Source organism: Pan troglodytes, chromosome 7, assembly GCF_028858775.2.
Source record: "Pan troglodytes isolate AG18354 chromosome 7, NHGRI_mPanTro3-v2.0_pri, whole genome shotgun sequence".
Classification (NCBI taxonomy): domain Eukaryota; kingdom Metazoa; phylum Chordata; class Mammalia; order Primates; family Hominidae; genus Pan; species Pan troglodytes.
This window is the reverse complement of record NC_072405.2, coordinates 152,627,504-152,645,782: the sequence shown is the minus strand read 5'-3', so window position 1 is coordinate 152,645,782 and position 18,279 is coordinate 152,627,504. Positions and strand designations below refer to the sequence as shown.

The window sequence follows — 18,279 nt, the reverse complement described above, 5'->3', positions numbered from 1 at the left end:
CGTCATCAGCCCTCAGAGACGGCCAGGCCAGCCTTTCGTAATAGTATCGTTGTCCAACCCACAGACACGGTAAGGCCGGCCTTTCATAACAATATCATCCAGCCCATGGACACAGCCAGGCCAGCCTTTCATAACAACATCGTCGCCCAACCCACAGGCACGGCCAAGCTGGACTTCCATAACAATGTCATCGTCCAGCCCACGGACACAGGCTGGCCTTTCTCTTATTTGTGTTCCTCTCCTCTCATTGGCTGCAACTCCATAGAAATATAAGAGACTTCTGTGTACTTCCTTGTATCCTGTGACCTGCATAGATTCACTCGCTGATTAGTTCCTGGAGCTTCTTTGTGGATTCCTTGGGATTTTCTATATAGATGTTCACGTCTCTATGACTGAAGACAGTTTTACTCTTCATTTTCAATCTTTATGCTTCTTAGTTCTTTCCCCCTTATTCCTAGGTAAACTTATAGTATGAGGAGTAAAGTAGTGAAAGCACGCATACCTGCCTCGTTCCACATCTTACGGGGAAGCATTCCATCTTTTGCTCTAAGTATCCTAGATGTTTGTTTTGTTTTTTATTCAACAGCCTCTCTGTATCAGATTGAGGGAGTCCCCTTCTTTTTTCTAGTTAAGGAAACTAGGAACTAAACTAAAGGAAGTTTTAGTCTAAAATGAGTGTTGAATTTTGTCACATGCTTTTTCTGCATAATTTATTAAGATGTTTTTCTCCTTGTTAAATTTGCTCTGTTGATATGAGAATTACACTCACTGATGTTTGAATGTTGAACCAACCTTGTATCCTGTGGGTAAATGCCTCTTGGTCATGGTGTACTGTCTCTTTCATATATTGTTGAATTCGTTTTTCTAAAATTGTATTGAAGATTTTTGCTGCTGGGTTTGTGAGTGATATATGGGTTTCTTTCCTTTAGATTCTCTGTTTGGGTTTTGTTATCAGGGTAGTGTGAGCCTCATACAATGTGTGTCTCCTCTCTGTTTTCTAGGGGATTGCATGATATTGATATTGAAGCTTGTTGTGCCTGTGTATTTGCAGCAATGTTTTTAAGCACAAATTTACTTCTTGACATACATATAGAGCTATTTAGGTTTTCTATTTCTTTTTGAGTCAGTTTTGATATAATTCATGTCTTTTAAGGAATTTTTCTATTTCATCTTAGTTGTCAAATTTATGGGCCTGATATGATTTGTGTTTCCTTAATGTTCTTTTAATGTTGGATCTGTAGTCAGGCTCACTCTTTCATTCTTGATCTTGGTAATTTGCAAGTGTGGTTTTTTTTCCTCTTGACCTGTCTAGGCAGAGTTGGGTAATGTTTTGAATGCTTTTTTATTTTATTGTTTCTATTATTGGTCTGTTTCCTATTTTATTAATTATTGAACTTAACCTTTATTATCTCTGTTCTACTTCCTTTGTGTTTAATTTGCTGGCTTCATTAGGTGGACTTTCTGGACACTGATTTTATTTTTTCTTTTCTAATATAAGAATTTAAAGCAGTAATTTCCTTGTAAGTACTGTTTTAGCTGCATCCCTTAGCTTTGTGTGTGTGTTTGTTTAAAATGTATTTTCTGCTTGTTTGAGGTAGGAGGTACTGCCTGGTACCATGGCTGTAAGTGGAGGTCTCCTCTGGGCCTTTTATTAGGACGAGCATCATGGAAGGTGGCCCCTCTGCAGTGCTGTTCCGCCTGGCTGCCCTTCCTTGACTGGTGGCTCTCATTCCCCACTCCCTTCATCATGTCTTGGGTTTTCTGGTTGGCAACCTCCTGTTCCCACGATGGACTTGGCAGGGTGATCTGATGCCTGGGGTATTGCCAGGTTGGGTAAGGAGGCCTTGTTCACTTTGATCCTGCATGGTGCTAACAGTTTGTGAGGGAGGCACAAATGAGACGAGATCCTGCCTGGAAAGAGAAAAGCCTGACCCACTGCCTACAGGAAACGGGCTGCCTTCGTTCCAGCACTAATGGCTCCATGAGGATGTTTCAGTGGGGGCATGAGTGAGAGCCCCTGCCACATGGGAGTCTAGAGGAGTGGAGAGGTCAGCGCGGAGCAGAGAAAAGTGTGAGCTGTGACCTGCCTGGCCCTCCCAGGGGAGCTGTCTGGGCAGGTGTTGGTGCTGGGGGCGTTGCCCACGGTGGCAGCGTGACCACAGACAGCTGCTCCTGGGTCAGCAACTAGGGCTTGGTTGTCTGCATCTGGCCTAGGAAAATGTTAAGGCAGGCATTTGTCCGGCTCATTCAGGAGCAGCAGAGACTCATGGGCCAGGAGTGAAGTGAACCCAGGGGTGGTGTGGGGAGGTGAAGTTGCAGGTACAGGAGGCCGCCCACGTGGGCCTAGAACCTAGGGGTGGTGTGGGGAGGTGAAGTTGGAGGTGCAGGAGGGCAGTGTGGGGAAGTGGTCGGAGGTGCAGGAGGGCAGTGTGGTGAAGTGAAGTTGGAGGTACAGGAGGGTGGTGTGGGGAGGTGAAGTTGCAGGTGCAGGAGGGCGGTGTGGGGAGGTGAAGTCGGAGGTGCAGGAGGGTGGTGTGGGGAGGTGAAGTCGGAGGTGCAGGAGGGCGGTGTGGGGAGGTGAAGTCGGAGGTGCAGGAGGGCGGTGTGGGGAGGTGAAGTCGGAGGTGCAGGAGGGCGGTGTGGGGAGGTGAAGTCGGAGGTGCAGGAGGGCAGTGTGGGGAAGTGGTCGGAGGTGCAGGAGGGCAGTGTGGGGAAGTGAAGTTGGAGGTACAGGAGGGTGGTGTGAGGAGGTGAAGTTGCAGGTGCAGGAGGGCGGTGTGGGGAGGTGAAGTCGGAGGTGCAGGAGGGTGGTGTGAGGAGGTGAAGTTGCAGGTGCAGGAGGGCGGTGTGGGGAGGTGAAGTCGGAGGTGCAGGAGGGTGGTGTGGGGAGGTGAAGTCGGAGGTGCAGGAGGGCGGTGTGGGGAGGTGAAGTCGGAGGTGCAGGAGGGCGGTGTGGGGAGGTGGTCGGAGGTGCAGGAGGGCGGTGTGGGGAGGTGAAGTCGGAGGTGCAGGAGGGTGGTGTGAGGAAGTGAAGTCGGAGGTGCAGGAGGGTGGTGTGGGGAGGTGAAGTTGCAGGTGCAGGAGGGCGGTGTGGGGAGGTGAAGTCGGAGGTGCAGGAGGGTGGTGTGAGGAGGTGAAGTTGCAGGTGCAGGAGGCCACCCGTGTGGTCTTAGAGCAGTGCTAGAGGGACTTTGGCTTTGACCGGAATGAGATGTGGAACTGTTGGTGAGCTCTGAGGTTTGGACTGGCAAGATCTGAACTGTCTTTAGCAGAATCGCTCAGGCCTGCTGTGCACAGAATGTGAGGGGATGCAGTGGTGAGTGGGCCGGGGACGGGAGGCCAAGTGGCAGCCCAGGGAGAGGGACAGGAGGCTGCGTGGCAGCCCAGGGCGAGGAGGGGACTGGTGGGAGCGGGGGTGAGGGGCACTCTGCTTCTGCATCCTTCTCACGGTGTCAAGCCAGTGGTTGGCCGAAGAGGCGTGTTTGGGAGCTGGAGGCACTGGAGGCTCTCCAAAGCCTCAGATGCCAGCCGCAGGAGGAGGCGGCCCTGACCAAGGCCCCGGGGAAGAAAGCTCCTGTCCCCGTGGTTCCCGCCTAGTCTGTAGTAACCTTATGGCTCCTTGACCTCCTTGGCCCACAGCCTCTCTAGCCTGCTGGGTGCCTGTTCTGGGGGGCAGTCTTACTCCTCTGTGTGCCACAGGCTCTGCCCGCCCAGGGTGGGTATCAGGAGGTGGGCCCCGCTCCTGTAGGCTTGGCCTGCAGTGGTGGTGCCAGGCTCGCTCCCACGTGTCGGCCCCAAGGCCTGCTTGGTGCAGGTCCTGGGTGATGCCTGAGGGGCCTGCAGGGGCCTTTTGGGCTGTACTTGAAAGGGTCACTGAGGCTCCCCAGTTTCCAGCAGGCCAGGGTCCTCCCTGCACTTGGTGTGTGTGCCTGCAGCCGGGCTGGGGTACCGTTGCCCTGGTGCTTCTCTCTCCAGGGATGGGGGTGGCGAACCCCAAGCGGGAGACGGGCTGGTCTTCCCAGTTGCTTTCGAGGTCATGCTTGGAACTGTAACCTGGGACTGTCCTGGCCTTCTTGTGTCTCCCTGGGTCTGGGTGTGAGAACCGTCTCACCTGGGGCCCCTCAGAGGTGTGCACCCCTCAGAGGTGTGCAGGGGGGTGGGGACTGCTGGCCTCCCTGGGCCATGGCACTGTTGCCCTGATTCTCCTGCTGGCTTTCCGAGGGGAGCTGACCCCGAGACGGGCCTTTCTGCAGGGAGGGCTCGTGGCTCAGCCTCCTGTCTGTGGGGTATTTGGGGGTGGTTGTGGCGGGGGAGCAAGGTGGTCCTCGCAGTGGCCGATTGGTGGGGCCCGGCTGCCACTGTTCTGGCTGGGCCACCCACCCCAGCCAGAGCTTACCTGCGCCGTCTCTCTCTGCCTGCCTTTCTGCCCCCACTGCCTCTTGCTGTGTGTCTGCCCGTCTCCCCCGTCTCTTGCTGCGTGTCTGCCCATCTCCCCCGTCTCTTGCTGGGTGTCTGCCTGTCTCTCCCTGTCCTGGCTCTTGGGCCCCCTCCTCTTTCTCTGTGGGAATCACCGCTGCTCTTGTCTCTGTTCCCTTCTCTCTTTCTCTGAGTCTTTGCCTCTTTCTGTTTGCTACCCTTTCCCTACTCTTGTTTTCCTCTCTGCTGTTTTCTCTGTCTCTGTGTGTCTCTCGGCCCTCTCTCCGCCTGTCCATCCATCTGTCTCTGTCTCCCCCACTCGGCCCGTGCGTCCCTGCTTGCTGCGTCCTTCTGGGCCCTTGCTCTCTGCTGCCTTCCTCCCCTGCCTTCGCTCCTGGCTCCTTCTCGGCCCCCAGGCACACGGCACAGCAGGAGACCAACAAGACCATCGCAGCCAGCGCCAGCTCCGTGAAGCAGATGGCCGAGCTGCTGCGCAGCTCCTGCCCGGTATGTTCCTGGGGTCTGGGGCTGGGAGGGAGGAGAGGAATGGACCCCTCTGCCTGTGATGAGAGCAGGGATGTCACACGAGGCAGGATACAGGGAGGCTGACGTGTGTGGATGGACACAGACTGGCCTGGCACCCAGCCTCCCGTGGCTCCATGGCTCAGAACCTGTGTGCAGTCATTCAGGCAGCAGCCGTGTGCTGACCACGTGCTGGGAGCTGGTGTGGCCACCCGGACTCTTGCTGTCCTTGGCTTATGCAGTAGTGGGGACAAGAGCACCCTGGGTCTTCCTGGCCAGGCCTTACTGGAAGCTGATGGCCCGCCATTGTTTGTTTCACCATCCTCTCCCCTGCTCTGCATCCCCTGCCCCTCTGCTGCATCCGCCACCCAAGGCCACCTGCACGTGCACCCTCCCTATCCCCTCACCTACCTTGGCGCCTTATCAGACGCATGGGCCTCAAGCCAGACATATGGCCGTGGCAGTGGCCATCAGCATACCCACCGCCATAGCCATCACTACCGTTCTGGCTCAGCTGCCCCAGGGCTGTTCCCTCGTTTCCACCCTGTCCCCAATTTTTTTTTGTGTTTTTGAGACGGAGTCTTGCTCTGTCTCCCAGGCTGGAGTGCAGTGGCATGATCTTGGCTCACTGCAGCTTCTGCCCCGAGGGTTCAAGTGATTCTCATGCCTCAGCCTCCTGAGTACCTGAGATTACAGGCGCCCGTCACCATGCCCAGCTAATTTTTGTGTTTTTAGTAGAGGTGGGGTTTCACCATGTTGCTCAGGCTGGTCTCAAACTCCCGGCCTCAAGTGATCCTCCCACCTCTGCCTCCCAAAGTGCTGGGATTACAGGCATGAGCCACCACGCCTGGCCCTGTCCCCACTTCTGACTGTCCCCACACCCTCCGCTCCACCACACCAGGTCAGTGCCCAGTTGCTGAAGATTGGAGGGTACTTGTGACAAAAGATTAAATACTGCTGAACCCTAAAATTTTACGGGGCAGGAGTCAGCAAGCTGCAGCCCGCTGGCCCGCACCCGCTTCATAAGCACAGTGTGAGCCTCTGGCTGTACCTGCTTCATGCATACAGTGTGAGCTGCTGGCTGCACCTGCTTCATACGCACAGTGTGAGCCGCTGGCCATACCCGCTTCATGCGTACAGTGTGAGCCGCTGGCCGCACCTGCTTCATGCATACAGTGTGAGCCACTGGTCATACTGGATTAACGCGTAGTGAGAGCCACTGGCCATACCTGCTTCACGCATACAGTGTGAGCTGCTGGCCGCACCTGCTTCACGTGCACAGTGTGAGCAAGACGCCAATCTGTCCCTGCCGTAGGTGCTGCCCATAGCTGCTCTCACTGCCTTGGGAGGGCTGGGGTTGCAAGTTCAGCCTGCTGCAGAGCCAGCAGCGTGGATCAGCCAGTCCTACAGGGGAAATGCATGCCGCCCTCCCTGTGGAAAATACACGTGACGTGGCCAGTGCCGCGTTGAGTGTGGTCAGCAGTGAGGAGCGAAGAGTTAGGCAGGCCGCAATGTGGTGAGGCTCAAAGACCACATGCCCCCACACAAGAAAACACACAGTGTGTGGTTCTGTTTGTGTGAAACATCCAGAAAATGCAATCTCTGGAGACCAAAAGTTGATGAGCAGTTGTCGGGGTTGGGAGCAGGGCTTGGTTTTGGGGTGCCTGCAGGCAGGCGCAGGGCCCTTTCTGGGGTGATGGGCATGTTCTAAAACTGGGTTGTGGGGATGGCTGTACAACTAAGAGTTACTGAACTCTACACTTAAAGCGGGTAGATTTTATCAGATCTAAATTAGACAGTAATAAAACTTGTACTTAAAAAAGTAGAATCAGTTCAAAAGTTAGTTACACTAAAAAACTATAACAGAGGCAGCAGCCCCCTGTCCAGTGATGGGGTGGCCAGAGTCTCCCTAAAGGCAGATGACAGGAACACTGGGAGCTTTGTGCTGAGCGGCCTGGAGCCTTTCCATGCATGGGTCACTCCTCATAGCCATGGCTGCCCTGCAGGGACCACTCTGTGGGGACCGGGTGCTGCCCTGGCCTGTGCCCTCGGGCAGTGATGTCAGCAGCGTCATGACCAGGATCGACGCCTGTGTCTGACCTCTTCCTCTGTAGCTTTGTTCTCCATTCTCTGACTCAGGTGTGCCTGAGTCACTTATTCATTTACTCATTTATCCAAGAATACATGCTGGGTCCCTCTTACGGGAGGCGCTGCGCTTACGTGAGGTGCTGAGCAAGGCCCCACATGGTGGAGGGTTGCGATTCTGAGAGGCGTTTCTGTGGGGTGAGAGCAGAGCTGCGTGGTCCGCGCAGGCCGTTTCCTCGTGAAGCGAATGGCTGCTTCACGTGGCTTGGTGGGTGCACAGTCGGTGCCTACCACGTCTTTGACTCTGGGCCGTGGACGCTTCGATGAGATGTAGTGCCTTCGACTGTGGGAAGAGGTCAAGGCTGTGGTAGGCTGCTCCCAGTGCCCCTCGGCTGTCAGAGGTTCACCCCAGACCAGCCCGCCTTAGCCTTGGCTCTCTCCAATCCTCCGATAGCCACGGGGTGGGTGCTGGGAGGAAGCTGTGGGCTCCTTGGTGCTGCTGCTGGTGGGTGGTGTCCACGGTGAGCCAGAGCAATGAGGCAGGCCCCAGGGCTGCGTGTCCAGCCCCACCCCGGCTCCGTGCTTCTCCAGCTCCAGCTCTGAAGCAGGTGCCTGGTGGGCGCTGAGGTGTGGTGGCGAACATCCCAGCAGGAAGGAACTGGGGTCGGTGGACCCTGGAGGCCACGGAGAGCCCAGGTACAGGCGAGATGCTGGGGAGGGGGATGGTTCTGGCAGTGGCCCCGCCACCTATGTGACCACAGACAAGTCACTCGGGACTCAGGGCCACGACGTCCTGCGCTGTGGAGGAGGAGTCACAGTGCTGCTCGTGGAGGTGGTGTGGGGCCGGGTTTATGTGCCTTGGGTAGCTCCTGGCTCCGGCAGGTGGTGTTGACCCCTGCGCCGGATTTTGTGGTGATGGTGTCCCTGGGGACCCCGGGTGTGCCTGTGGAGATGACGGTGACACGGAGGGGAAGTAGTTGATGGCGAGCCCCATTCTGAGTGTGGGAAGGTGGGACATCGGTGCGGGAGGAGGTGTGGGTGGTGGTGGCTGCTGGGGCAGGGCCAAGCCTCCCATGCCGTGCCAGCTGTACCTTCTCTGCAGCAGGAGCGTCTGCAGCAGGAGCGTCCTCAGCTGGACCGGCTGAAAACCCAGCTCTCAGATGCCATTCAGTGCTATGGAGTGGTGCAGAAGGTGAGGTGCTGGTGGGGGCAGCGGGGGTCTGCAGGCCAGGTGGGGTGGGCCTCGGTTCCCGGAGCACTCTCATGGCTGTCTTGTCCCTGTGGGCCTGGTGCAGCCCCATCCCCAAAGGCAGAGAAGAGGGTTGTTCTTGCAGACAGTCTCCAGGCAGCCAGGATCCAGACTGTGCCTCAGGGCATGTGTCCTAGAGGACATTTACCTTCAAGAGCTGACCCACAGTAGCTCTGGGGAAGCAGGAAGAACAGGTCTCACCCTGCTCTGACAGGTGAGGAAACTGGGGCCCAGAGAGCTCCCATGCGTGGACAGAGGCCATCCAGCGACTCGCTGGCAGAGCTCAGCCCCAGCCCCGGCAGCCTCTTCTGGGAGTGGCAGGCGTGTTGTGCTGCACCGTCGTCCAGAGCCCTGCGCTCAGCTGACCATTTCTTCTCCCTTCCCCACCTTTTTTGCTCTTCTTATCTTTCTTCTCTTGCCCTTTTTTCAACAGAAAATTGCAGAAAAGTCCAGAGCGCTGCTTCCCATGGCGCAGAGGGGCAGTAAACAGGTGGGTGCCGAGTACTGACCATGGTCAGTGGCTGTTAGGGGACAGCCCAGAATCCGCTGCCATCTGTGCTCCATGGAAGGGCGGGGAGGGCCAAGGGCAGGGGTGTCATCTGAGGGGCGCCCTGAGGCACAGCCTTGAAAACGTGGGCATTTTGACCTTTGGGCCCTGGCACAGTGCCTGACAAGGGCTCAGCTCCCAAAGAATGACTGCGGACGGTTCCATGTGCTGGGCAGGACTCACAGGTCAGACCAGCTCTCCTGCTGAGAGCCACTGTAAAACCTGGGTTAAAACACACACACACACGTGGCCAGGTGCGGTGGCTCACGCCTGGAATCCCAGCACTTTGGGAGGCCTAGGTGGGCAGATCACCTGAGGTCAGGGGTTCAAGATCAGCCTGGCCAACATGGAGAAACCCCATCTCTACTAAAAATACAAAAATTAGCTAGGCGTGGTGGCGAGCACCTGTCATCCCAGCTACATGGGAGGCTGAGGCAGGAGAATTGCTTGAACCCAGGAGGCAGGGCCGAGGTTCCAGTGAGCCGAGATCGCGCCACTGCATTCCAGCCTGGGCGACAGAGTGAGATTCTGTCTCAAAAACAAAAACAAAAACAAAAAACACAGGCACATGCACACAGAAAAATGCACACGTAGATGCACACAGACATGCAGACACGCAGATAAACACAGATGCACAGAGATAAACACACAGAGACACAGACATGCAGAGACTTGCAGAGACAGAGCTAGAGACACACATACACAGAGACATACAGATAAACACAGAGACACATGCAGATAAACACAGATGCGCAGACACATGCAGATAGACATGCAGACCCATGCAGATAAACACAGACATGTAGACACATGCAGATAAACACGCAGAGACACAGATAAACACAGACATGCAGACACATGCAGATAAACAGACATGTAGACAACATGCAGATAAACACGCAGAGACACATAAACAGACACGCAGACACATAAACAGACACGCAGACACATGCAGATAAAGAGACATGTAGAGACACAGATAAACACGCAGAGACACAGACATGCAGACACAGATAAACACAGACACATGCAGATAAACACAGACATGCAGACCAATGCAGATAAACACAGACATCTAGACACATGCAGATAAACACAGACACGCAGACACGTGCAGATAAACACAGACATGTAGACACGCAGGTAAACACACAGAGACACAGATAAACAGACATGCAGACACACATGCGGATAAATGCAGACACACGGATAAACAGTCACGCAGACATGAAGAGACGCAGATAAACACAGACACGCAGACACATGCAGATAGACACCCAGAGACACACAGATAGATGCAGACATGCAGACACACATGGATCCAACATGGGGGGAACATGGGAGCAGCTGGGAGCCAGGCCTAGAGAGGCACGTGTTCCCAGATCACTCAGGCTCATCATCACTGCCTTCTCACCCCCAGGACATTTGCCAGCTTGTGTCTCAGCTTATCGAGACTGAACAGCAGTGGTGGCTTATAGCTTTAGTGGTCTTACTGGGCTGGAGAGACAAAAATTAGAGTTCAGGACCCTTAGGAATAAAACCCTAGAGCACAAGGGGATTGCAGCACTCGGTCCGTTTTCCCCTTGAGGCAGGCCTTTGCTGATCCATATTCGCTGGTGTGTGCATGATGTGAGAGTGTAAGAAGTCAAGCAACAAGTACTTTACAGGAAAAGCTGGACAGAAATTGGAGTACCCTCAGAGTACTAAGAAGACGGAAGGTGGATTTTAAGGCCCACCCCGGAGGAGGGACTGTTGTAAACACGAGTTCTGCTTGAGACCATGAGAGAGGAAGGTAAACCAGAAGCAGACCAGCCCTGACCAGCCAAACCTAAAGTATAGCCTGGAATCATGCCTATGTTGTCTCTCCAAAGACAGAGGACAATCCCATGAGAGGAAGGTAAACCAGAAGCAGACCAGCCCTGACCAGCCAAACCTAAAGTATAGCCTGGAATCATGCCTATGTTGTCTCTCCAAAGACAGAGGACAATCCCGTGAGAGGAAGGTAAACCAGAAGCAGACCAGCCCTGACCAGCCAGACCTAAAGTATAGCCTGGAATCATGCCTATGTTGTCTCTCCAAAGACAGAGGACAATCCCATGAGAGGAAGGTAAACCAGAAGCAGACCAGCCCTGACCAGCCAAACCTAAAGTATAGCCTGGAATCATGCCTATGTTGTCTCTCCAAAGACAGAGGACAATCCCATCATCTAGAATCTCTGCAGTTTTTCATACAGTGTTTGGGATTTAAGCCAAAGTCATCAGGCATCACAGGTAACAGGATCCAATGACTAAAGCCACGGAAAAACAGGAAGTAGAAACTGACCAACAGGTGATGCAGATATTCAAATAGTTGGTTGGACACTCAGCTTATAGGTTGAGCATCCCTAAGTTAAAACTTCAAAATCCAAAATGCTCCAAAATCTGAAACTTGTTGAGCCAACCTGACGCACAAAGGAAATGCTCATTGGAACATTTAGGTTTTTGGATTTTTGATGAGAAATGTTCATCCAATAAGTACAATGCAGATATTCCAAAATCTGAAAATAAAATCCAAAATCTGAAAACAAGTTCAAAATCTGAAACACTTCTGGTCCCAGGCATTCCGGATGAGGGATATTCAATCTGTGTTATTAACATGTGAAAGGAAATAGTAAATGGTATAGACTTTTACCAGAGAACTTACATTTTATTTTAAAAAGGGAGTTCTGGTATTGAACAATATAATTAAAATTAAGAATTTAGTGGGTTAGCTAAATCTCCACATAGACAAAGCAGAAAAAAGGATTGGTGAATTAGAAGGCTGGGCATAAGAAAACTTATATTGAAATGCAAAAGAAAAAATGATAGAAAATCTAAAGAATATAGAGTCCTAGATGAACAGGAGAGAGAGAAAATGGATAGAAATAATATTTGAAGAGGTAACGATTGAGAGTTTTCCAAAACTGTCCAAATACTTCAAGTCACAGATTCAAGAAGCTCTATGAATAGATAAATTTCTCCTTTGAAAAAACCACCCTTGCCAGGCGTGGTGGCTCATGCTTGTATCCCAGCACTTTGGGAGGCCGAGGCGGGTGGATCACCTGAGGTTGGGAGTTCGAGACCAGCCTGACCAACATGGAGAAACCCTGTCTCTACTAAAAATACAAAATTAGCCGGGTGTGGTGGCACATGCCTGTAATTCCACCTACTCGGGAGGCTGAAGCAGGAGAACCACTTGAACCCGGGAGGCAGAGGCTGCGGTGAGCCGAGATTGTGCCATTGCACTCCAGCCTGGGCAACAAGAGCAAAACTCCATCTCAAATTAAAAAAAAAAAACTAGAGAGGCTGAGGCAGGAGAATTGCTTGAATCTGGGAGGCGCAGGTTGCAGTGAGCCAAGATTGCCATTGCACTCCAGCCTGGGCAACAAGAGCGAAACTCCGTCTCAAATAATTAAAAAAAAAAAACAAAACAAAAAAACACCCTTGGCTGGGTGCAGTGGCTCACGCCTATAATCCCAGCACTTTGGGAGGCCGAGGCAGGTGGATCACTTGAGGTCAGGAGTTTGAGTCCAGCCTGACCAACATGGTGAAACCCTGTCTCTACTAAAAATACATAATTTTTGTCGGGTGTGGTGGCAGGCGCCTGTAATCCCAGCTACTCAGGAGGCTGAGGCCGAGAATTGCTTGAACGTGGGTGATGGAGGTTGCAGTGAGCTGAGAGCACGCCATTTCATTCCAGCCTGGGGGACAGAGCAAAACTGTCTCAAAAAAGAAAAAACAAAAACAAGCAAAAACACCCTTGGTCATAGCATGATAAAAATTTGAAAACCAAAGGCAAAAATAAAATCTTAGAAAAGCAGATTCAAACTAGAAAAAAAATGTTAAGAGCACATTAAAGTCAGAGAAAAAAGTCACATGATTTTAAAGGGACAAGACTGACACCTGACTTTCTTAGAAGAAACGATGGAATCCAGAAGACAGTGGAAATGTGCCTTCAAAACGCATGAGAAAAATAATCTCCAGCTGCACCCTGGGGAAGACATGCTTCAGAAATAAAGGTGAAGTGAAAACAGTTTTAGAGGCACAAAAACGAGAGAACTCCTCATCAACAGAACCCCCTCCACGTGGAAAAGGAGTGATCTCAGAGGGAAGCGTGTCCCAGAGGAGGGAGTAAGGGACAATGGAAACAGCTGATGTGGCTGCGCCCAGGTTAACGTCGACGGTGGAACGGTGATGATGAGGACTGGCGGGCTTCAGATTATGGTCAGGTGTGTGCTGTTGACAAAATGGCCCAGAAGACAGAGGGGAGGCAAATAGTGTTAAAGTGTCATGATGTCCTCGCATCATCAGAGAAGTAACATACACGTCGAGGGCAGACTGAGTAAGCGTTACGTAGGAATATATGCAATTACTAAGGCAGAAATTAACGAAATATAAAACACGTTCAGTAGGCAAGTTAGCAAAGCCAAAATAATTGGCTCTTTGAAAGGGTTGTTAAACCCCTACAAGATTAATCAAGATAGAAAAAGAAAATACAGATTACCAGTTGTCAGAATGAAAATGGATAGATCATTACCAGTCCTTACACATTAAAAAAAGAAAAACGCAGGGGTGTTATAAACATCAATAAATTTGACAACTTAGAGGAGACTTTTTTTTTTAGAAAACAATTTACCAAGAGGTACAGAAAATCTGGGATGTTTAATATTTATTAAAAAATTAAATCCATAATTTAAAAATATCCCACAAAGAAAACTCTAGACCTCAATAGCTGTATGGGTGAATTCAGTCCCATATTTGAGCAGTAGCTAGCAGCAGTTTACACACGCTGTTACAGAGAATACGGCAGGAGGAAGCACACCTTGCCTGCCTCATGAGGCCCCAGTACCTTGATTTCCAGATTCTTATGAGGTTCCCAGGAAGGAAAATAACATGCCCGTCTCTCTTATGAACATGGACACAAAAGTCCTAAATATTAGTAACTTCAATCTAGCAATCTGTGAAAGGATGATCCATCATTATAAAGTGGGCTTTATTGTAGGGATGCAGGATTGATTTGCATTCAGAGTCTGGGTGTGATTCACCACGTAATACAGAATAAGTGAGGAAATCTGTACAGGTCATTTCAACAGACAGAAAAAAGCACTCGATAAAATTCAGCACTCAAGGAGGCTAAAAAACTCTTGGCAAACTAGGAATAGATAGGAATGCCTTTAATCTGCCAGAAGGTATCTTCAAAAACCCTACAGTTAACGTTAGACTTACTGAGGGATGTTAACATCTTTTCTCCTAAGATAGAAGATAAAACTAGGGCATCTAGTACTGTGGTTTCTGTTCCCCATTGTGCCAGAAGTTGTATCCAGCGCAGTATGGCATGAAAAAAAAGAGTAGGATTGAGAAGAAACTGTGTTTCATAGACAGTGTGATTATGTCCATGGAAAATCCGAACGCACCTGTAGCGTGCTGTCAGAATTCATCAGTGAATGCGGCAGGACAGGTCACTAGACAAGAAGACGTTGTGTATGCTGACAAAAGACAGTTTGGAGAGGAAATTTAAAGACTGATATAATAAATTTATTACAATAGATAAATTTCTTCAAAAAATTCTATGAAGAGCGGTTTAAGGCCTCTACATTAAAAAACATGCCACATTACTGAGAGAAATGACAGATGACCTAAACCACGGAGGGGTTGCTGTGCTTACGGAGATGTCAGCTCTCACCCAGTGGATGATCTAAACCATGGAGGGGATACCATGTGTGTGGAGATGTCAGCTCTCACCCAGTGAATCTGTAGGCTCAATACAATCCCAGTAAGGTTCCAGCAGGTTTTCAGTGTGTGTGTGTGTGTGAACTGTCAAGCTGATTCCAAAATGTATATGGAAATATGAAAGACCCAAGATAGCAAAGGCAATTTTGAAGAAGAACGAAAGGGATTTATACTATCAGGTATTGGAACACACTATAAAGCACAGAAATGAAAACAGTGTGGTGTTTGTGTGAGGCTAGACACACCAGCCCGTGGACACACCAGCCTGTGGACACACCAGCCCGTGGACACACCAGCCCACGGACACACCAACCCATGGGACAGGGTGGAGACTGGACACAGACCACACGTATGTGGCGGCTGGGTTTGTGGCCGAGGTGGACTGCCCTGCCACGGGAGGTGGGTGAGTCATTCAGAGCTTGATACGGATCACTCAGATGTTTGAACTGGAAAAAAAGGACCCTTTGCAAACGTCAGCTCACCCTGTGCAGAAAGCACTTCCAGCTGGACTACAGACCCACGTGTGAAAGATAAGGCAGTAGCACATCCAGAAGGCACCATGGGAGGCTCCCCTGACGCCTTCACGGTGGACAAGTATTTCTTACACAGACGCACAAGTGCCAACCGCAAAGGAGAAGGTCGACACATTTTGTTAAAATTATACCCCAGGAAGAGAGTGCAGCTCACAGCACAAGACAGGGCGTTTGCACAACACGTGTGAAAAGGACTTACATCCTTAATATATAAAGATATCTTACAAATCAACAAGGAAAGGGCAGACAACTCTATTGAAAAACAATGAAAGGACAGCAGCTTTCCACAGGCACCTCACAAGAGGATTCCGGTTGGCTCATAAGCCTGTGATTGTGTACTTGGCAACACGAGTCATCAGAAAAATGGCAAAGAAACCCATGATGGTAAATCACCACACACCACACCCACACAAATAACTAGAGCAAACATGAGTGAGAACCTCTGCAAAAGCCGGGCGTGGGCCGCGTGCAGGCGGTTACACTCATGCCTTTACTGGTGGGGTGTGCCTCTGCATCACCACTTTGGAACACTGTTCGAGAATATCAAGTCCAGCATTTTCTGACCTAGGATCTTGCAGTTCTGCCCAACAGACATGCATATTCAGTTGGCCCTTCGTATCCATGAGTTTCACATCCATGGATTCCACCACTCACAGACTGAAAATATTTTTAAAAGATGGCAGCTGTTCTGAACATGGACAGCCTCTTCTTTTCTTGTCATCGTTTCCAAAACAATACGGTAGAACAACTATGCTATTTACTACATAGCATTTACATCATATTAAATATTATAGGCAACCTAGAGGTGATTTAAATATATGGGAGGATATGCGTAGGTTGTATGAAAATACCAAGTCATTTTATATCAGGGACTTGCGCACCCACAGATTCTGGTATCTGTGGAAGTCCTCGGCCACTCCCCCGTGGAGACAGGACAACTGTGTGTTGACAGAAGTCACATGGGAGAATGCTCATAGCAGCCCCCACGCAGTGGCACAACCTGGAACACCGCCCAGTCTGACCAGCACGGAAAAGCAGCACCTGCTGAATTCATGCCACGGGGGACTCCACAGCAGCCAAAAGAGTGAGCTGTGGCCACCACGCCCACTGGTGATGTCTTGGACATAACGCTGAGTCCAAGAAGCCTGAGACCCAAGGGGATAGACTGTGGGATTCCATTTCTGTAGTATTCAGAACCAGGCCCCACCGGTGGACAGTGTTAGAAGTTGGAACTGGGTTCTCCTCTGTTGGGGACCTGGGATGACAGGTGCTGGAGGGAGGCCCCGGGGGTCCTGGCCAGTGTCCTGTGTCTTGGCTGGGACGTGTTTCCTTTGTAAGCAGTCATAGAGCTATATTCTTTGCACCTGGCATTGAAACACAGATGTATTGCCTTTCGGTAGAATTTTCTTTTAAAAAGGTGGGGAGTGGCCAGTAGTGCTTCTGAGAAATCATGGAAGGTTAGATTATTTCTAGGAATTTGTAAACTATAAATGATGAGATGATATGCAACCCTGTTCAACAAAAGGACTGTTGCCAAGTTGATGCTAGGCTGATGTGGGGGGACTTGGGGGCTGCTGCTCACAGGCCGGGCAGCCCTGGCAGGGGCGAGGGGGCACTTGCTGCCTTCCCTGTCTCTCGCCTGTCTCCCCTGGGTGTGGGGTGAGCAGCTCAGCCTGTGTGGAGTTGGCGATCCTGGCTGTGGTCCGTAGTTTTCAGCTGGGTCGAGGGTCAGTCTCAGACCCAGCTTGGGCTCAGCCAGTGAGCAGCATCCCAGTCCCTGGGGCAGCATCAGGGCAATGGCCCCAGTGGCAGGTCATACTCTGTCTCTGCCGTCACTGGCCACCTCAGCCTACATTTCCACCACGACTTTGTGTGTCCCCAGCCGGGCTGCAGAAGTGAAGACCTGCTTCACTCTCACGGGCTGGCTGGAAATTGCCTAGACACGCCTCCATGTCTGAGGCACAGGGCTGGAGGTCGCCCCTTGTCTCTGGGTCCATTTCCCTTTGATTTAACGTGGGGCTGGGGGAAGCATTGCCACAGCCGTGTCCGTCCTGATGTTCTGGGCTTTGCCTCCAGAGACTCCACCAGTGAATAAATACAGTCTGTTGCTGCTTGGAGGAAACAGTGAGCTATCTGGGGCTCCTGAAAAGACACCACCACTCCCTGTGTGAGCGCCTCTTGCTCTGGCCCCTGCCCTCCCTCGGGTCGGAGTGCATGAGAAAGTGGTCTCCTTCCCAGAGCCTTGGAGAGCCCGGAGCGCCGGCCTCGGGTCCCTGCTTTCTGAATGCCTGGCAGAGCGGAGTCTCTTCCCACGGGAAACCATGTGTGCCCTGTCTCCAGCACTCACGTTAGAGCATGTCTCTTCCCTACGTGTCGGAACAGGGACCCAGGCCCTGAGCCCTGTGGGGAGGAGAAAGCCGCCTTTGTCTATCTGCCTCTTGAGCTGGAAAACTATCACAGGGCCGTCCCCTCTGCGCTTGCCCCAGCACCTTGCCAGCAAATCCCTAATCCCAGCCTCGGAGCTCAAGACCCAAATTAGGCCTTTGTGGGGAGAATAAAGGAGCGCTTTGTGAGCCTTTCAGGAGGAGGCCGCGGAGGGACCCGGGCGTCTAAGCCATCTCTTCCTCCCCTGGCTTTTGTCCTGCACTGCTGGGGAGAGCGGCACCAGGCCCCCGATCCTCCCGCTGTGGAGGTGAGGGAGACCGAGCACCTGCGGGGTCTCCTCTGGCCCGCACCCCAGCCCTGCCGCCTTCCTGGGCATCCACACGGCTCGCACCCCAGCGCGACTGCCTTCCTGGGCATCCACACGGCTCGCACCCCAGCCCTGCCGCCTTCCTGGGCATCCACACGGCTCGCACCCCAGCGCGACTGCCTTCCTGGGTGTCCACACAGCCCGTACCCCAGCCTGGCCGCTTTCCTGGGCGTCCACACGGAACCCCGTTTGCACCCCCCTCCCACCCCTGCGCCCTCCCCTATCCTCCTGAGCTTCCCCCTTCTCCACATGCAGGCGGTGGCATCAATCCCAAGGCACAGATCCGAGGCAGGTCTCCATGGGTGCCTGGCACCCTCTGCCCACAGCTCCTGGGGAGCTGTCACTGAAACCCCCAAGTCCAGGGAACATTGCACAGAACGTCCTGTGGTGCCTTCTCCACCTGGCCATCTCACTCGCCTGCATTAGCT

The 18,279-nt window shown here is 52.1% G+C and overlaps 1 protein-coding gene across 45 annotated transcripts in view; it reads left to right on the top strand.

Annotated features, from left to right (window-relative positions):
- TSNARE1 (t-SNARE domain containing 1) overlaps positions 1 to 18,279 on the top strand; it is a 140,344-nt gene that overhangs the window by 85,510 nt on the left and 36,555 nt on the right. For 33 of the 45 annotated variants that reach the window (XR_010159694.1, XR_010159695.1, XR_008536865.1 and 30 more), the window contains 3 exons: positions 4,833 to 4,923; positions 8,126 to 8,215; positions 8,706 to 8,762. Coding sequence is in view for 40 of the 45 variants with exons in the window: in XM_063817422.1 (XP_063673492.1) it covers positions 4,833 to 4,923; positions 8,126 to 8,215; positions 8,706 to 8,762 (238 nt within the window). In the remaining 5 variants the exon portion in view is untranslated. Of the gene's footprint in view, positions 1 to 4,832; positions 4,924 to 5,020; positions 7,720 to 8,125; positions 8,216 to 8,705; positions 8,763 to 18,279 lie in introns of those variants that run through there. The other 12 variants (XR_001720472.3, XM_063817417.1, XM_063817432.1 and 9 more) reach the window with 3 other exon arrangements.